This window comes from Sceloporus undulatus, unplaced genomic scaffold (assembly GCF_019175285.1).
Source record: "Sceloporus undulatus isolate JIND9_A2432 ecotype Alabama unplaced genomic scaffold, SceUnd_v1.1 scaffold_5255, whole genome shotgun sequence".
Lineage (NCBI taxonomy): Eukaryota > Metazoa > Chordata > Lepidosauria > Squamata > Phrynosomatidae > Sceloporus > Sceloporus undulatus.
The window spans coordinates 686-3,435 of NW_024808175.1; the positions used below are offsets into that span (position 1 = coordinate 686).

The 2,750-nt window shown below is 47.6% G+C and overlaps 1 protein-coding gene across 1 annotated transcript; it reads right to left on the reverse strand.

The window, feature by feature from the left end:
• Positions 1 to 530: 530 nt before the first annotated feature.
• LOC121918162 (melanotransferrin-like) lies at positions 531 to 1,879 on the reverse strand. Its single transcript, XM_042444257.1, has 3 exons — positions 1,732 to 1,879; positions 1,434 to 1,597; positions 531 to 730 (listed from the first exon to the last, which is right to left on the reverse strand). Exons 1-3 carry the CDS (start codon positions 1,877 to 1,879, stop codon positions 671 to 673), a joined length of 372 nt encoding a protein of 123 aa, XP_042300191.1. The 3' UTR covers positions 531 to 670.
• Positions 1,880 to 2,750: the final 871 nt, after the last annotated feature.

The following is a 2,750-nucleotide window of genomic DNA, read 5'->3' on the forward strand; positions in this document are numbered from 1 at the left end:
TTTATTTAAATGTTAAGTAAATTAAATATTAATTTAAATATTATTATTATTATTATTATTATTATTATTTGCATAAATTAATTATTGGTATTAAATCGACACAGAAGGTGAGGTTTTTTTTGCCATGGGGGGGCGCAAGGCTCCGTAAGTATACAGTACACTGGTACCCCGGGATACGAATGCGCCGCGTTACGAAATTTCCGGGTTACGAAAAAAATCCATTAAAAAAAACTGTTCCGGGTTACGAAGGTTATTTCGGGTTACGAAAAAATTTTTGGTGCTTTTCGGCGGTTTTTCGCACCAAATCGCGGCTTTCGCTATTAGTGCCTATGGGGCTTCGGCTTGCGAATGCTTTTCGGGTTACGAATGGCGCCGCGGAACGAATTAATTTCGTAACCCGGGGGAGCCCTGTACTTATAACAATTTTATAGACAAATGTTACTATTTACAGTCGCGTGGGGGGCGCGAAATGTTTTCTTCTTCCTGGGGGGGCATGACAGAAATTAATTGAGAAGCATTCCCATCATCCCCAATTAAATTAGTATCCTTACCTGCGGGGTTACAATGGAAGACGGACTCTGCCAGCCGGAAAAAGTCCTCCCCCAAAATGACTCTATAGTCCATGTTCCTGGTGAGGGTGATCCGTCGCGTGGCGTCTTTGAACAGAAGGTCACCTTCCCCATATTTTTTCAGACCGGAAGAGATGGAAGTCGGAGTTTGCGCCCGCATCCTGGGAGACAAAACGGTGATTGATTATTTGGACACGCAGGAATACATACAATCCTTCTGCCATGCAGGAATACAGAGGATCCTTCTTCCATGCAGGAATACATAGGATCCTAGAGTCGGAAGGGACTACTAAGGGCCATAGAGTCCAACCCTCCTTCTTCCATGCAGGAATACATAGGATCCTAGAGTCAGAAGGGGCTACTAAGGGCCCTATAGTCCAACCCTCCTTCTGCCATGCAGGAATACATAGGATCCTAGAGTCGGAAGGGGCTACTAAGGGTCCTATAGCCCAACCCTCCTTCTGCCATGCAGGAATACATAGAATCCTTCTGCCATGCAGGAATATATAGCGTTCTAGAGTCAGAGGGGGCTACTAAAGGCTATAGAGTTCAACCCTCCTGCCATGCAGGAATACATAGCATCCTAGAGTCGGAAGGAGCTACTAAGGGCCATAGAGTCCAACCCTCCTTCTGCCATGCAGGAATACATAGGATTCTAGAGTCAGAAGGGACTATTAAGGGCCATAAAGTCAAACCCTCCTTCTGCCATGCAGGAATACATAGGATCCTTCTGCCATGCAGGAATACATAGGATCCTACAGTCAGAAGGGGCTACTAAGGACCATATAGTCCATCCCTCCTTCTGCCATGCAGGAATACATAGAAACGTAAAACCCGGAAATGACTTTTTTAAACCCAACACACCTGGGACTTCTCTAGGAATCCGTGCACTTTCGCCACGCTCATGGGCCGCGTCACGACAACGCCGGGGGGGACGCGGCCCAGGTTGCATTCCCTCCAGTCCAAAATGGCTGCCCGGCTACCGTTCGGACACAGGAGCTCGAAATCGGATGCCGGGACACTCAATCCTGCGGAAGTGGAAACGGAACGGATGTTAAAAATTGAAACGCCGTGCAGGAATACATAGGATTTCAAATGACGCCATGCAGGAATACATAGGATTTCGTACGTATCTAGAACTGTGGAAGGTTTGGCGTCTTACGTTCGAGGTTCCGGAGCAGACCATGATGTTCTACGAAAGCCACGTCGCCGTAATTTCTGCGCCTCACGTCGCCCAGGAGGCACCTGGTGGGGAAACAGTGCCAAAATGGCGGAAGAAACGAAGTCGTTACGACTTGGAAAAGTCCCATTGAAAGCAACAGAATGGTAAGGATAAAGGTATTAAAGATGGAAAGGAAGGAAGGAAAGAATGAAGGGAAGAGGAAGGATAGATAGGAAGATGGAGAGAAAGAAGGGAGAGAGGAAAGAAGGAAAGAATGAAGGAAAGAAGGAGGAAGGAAGGAAAACAGGAAGGAAGGAAGAAGAAGGAAGGGAGGGAGGGAGGAGGAAGGGAGGAAGGAAGGAAGGAAGGAAAGAAGGAGAGTGAGAGGAAGGTTAGGAAGGAAGAATGGAAGGAAGAATGAATGAATGGAAGGAAGGATAGATAGGAAGATGGAGAGAAAGAAGAAGGGAGAGAGGAAAGAAGGAAGGAAGGAAGACAGGAAGGAAGGAAGGAAGGAAGGAAAGAAGGAGGAAGGAAGGAAAGAAGAGAGAGACTAAAGAAGGAAGGAAGGAAGGAGGAAGGAAGAAAAACAGGAAGGAAGGAAGACAGGGAGAAAGGGAGGGGAAAGGGAGAAAAGGAAGGAGGGAGGGAGGGAGGGAGGGAGGGAGGGAGGGAGGGAGGGAGGGATGAAGGTGAGATGGAAGGAAGGATGAATGAATGAATAGAAGGAAGGAAGGAAGGATAGATAGGAAGATGGAGAGAAAGAAGAAGAGAAAGAGGAAAGAAGGAAGGAAGGAAGGAAGGAAGGAAGGAAGGGGGAAGGAAGGAAGGAAGACAGGAAGGAGGGAGGGAAAGAAGAAAGGAGGAAGGAAGGAGGGAGGCAGACTGGGAGGATCAAAGGAAGGAGGAAGGAAGGAAGGAAGGCAGGAAGGAAGACTGGAATGAGGTAAGGTAGGAAGGAAGGAGGAAAGAAGGGAGGGAGGGACGGATGAAGGTGAGGCGAAAGGATGGAAGGAAGA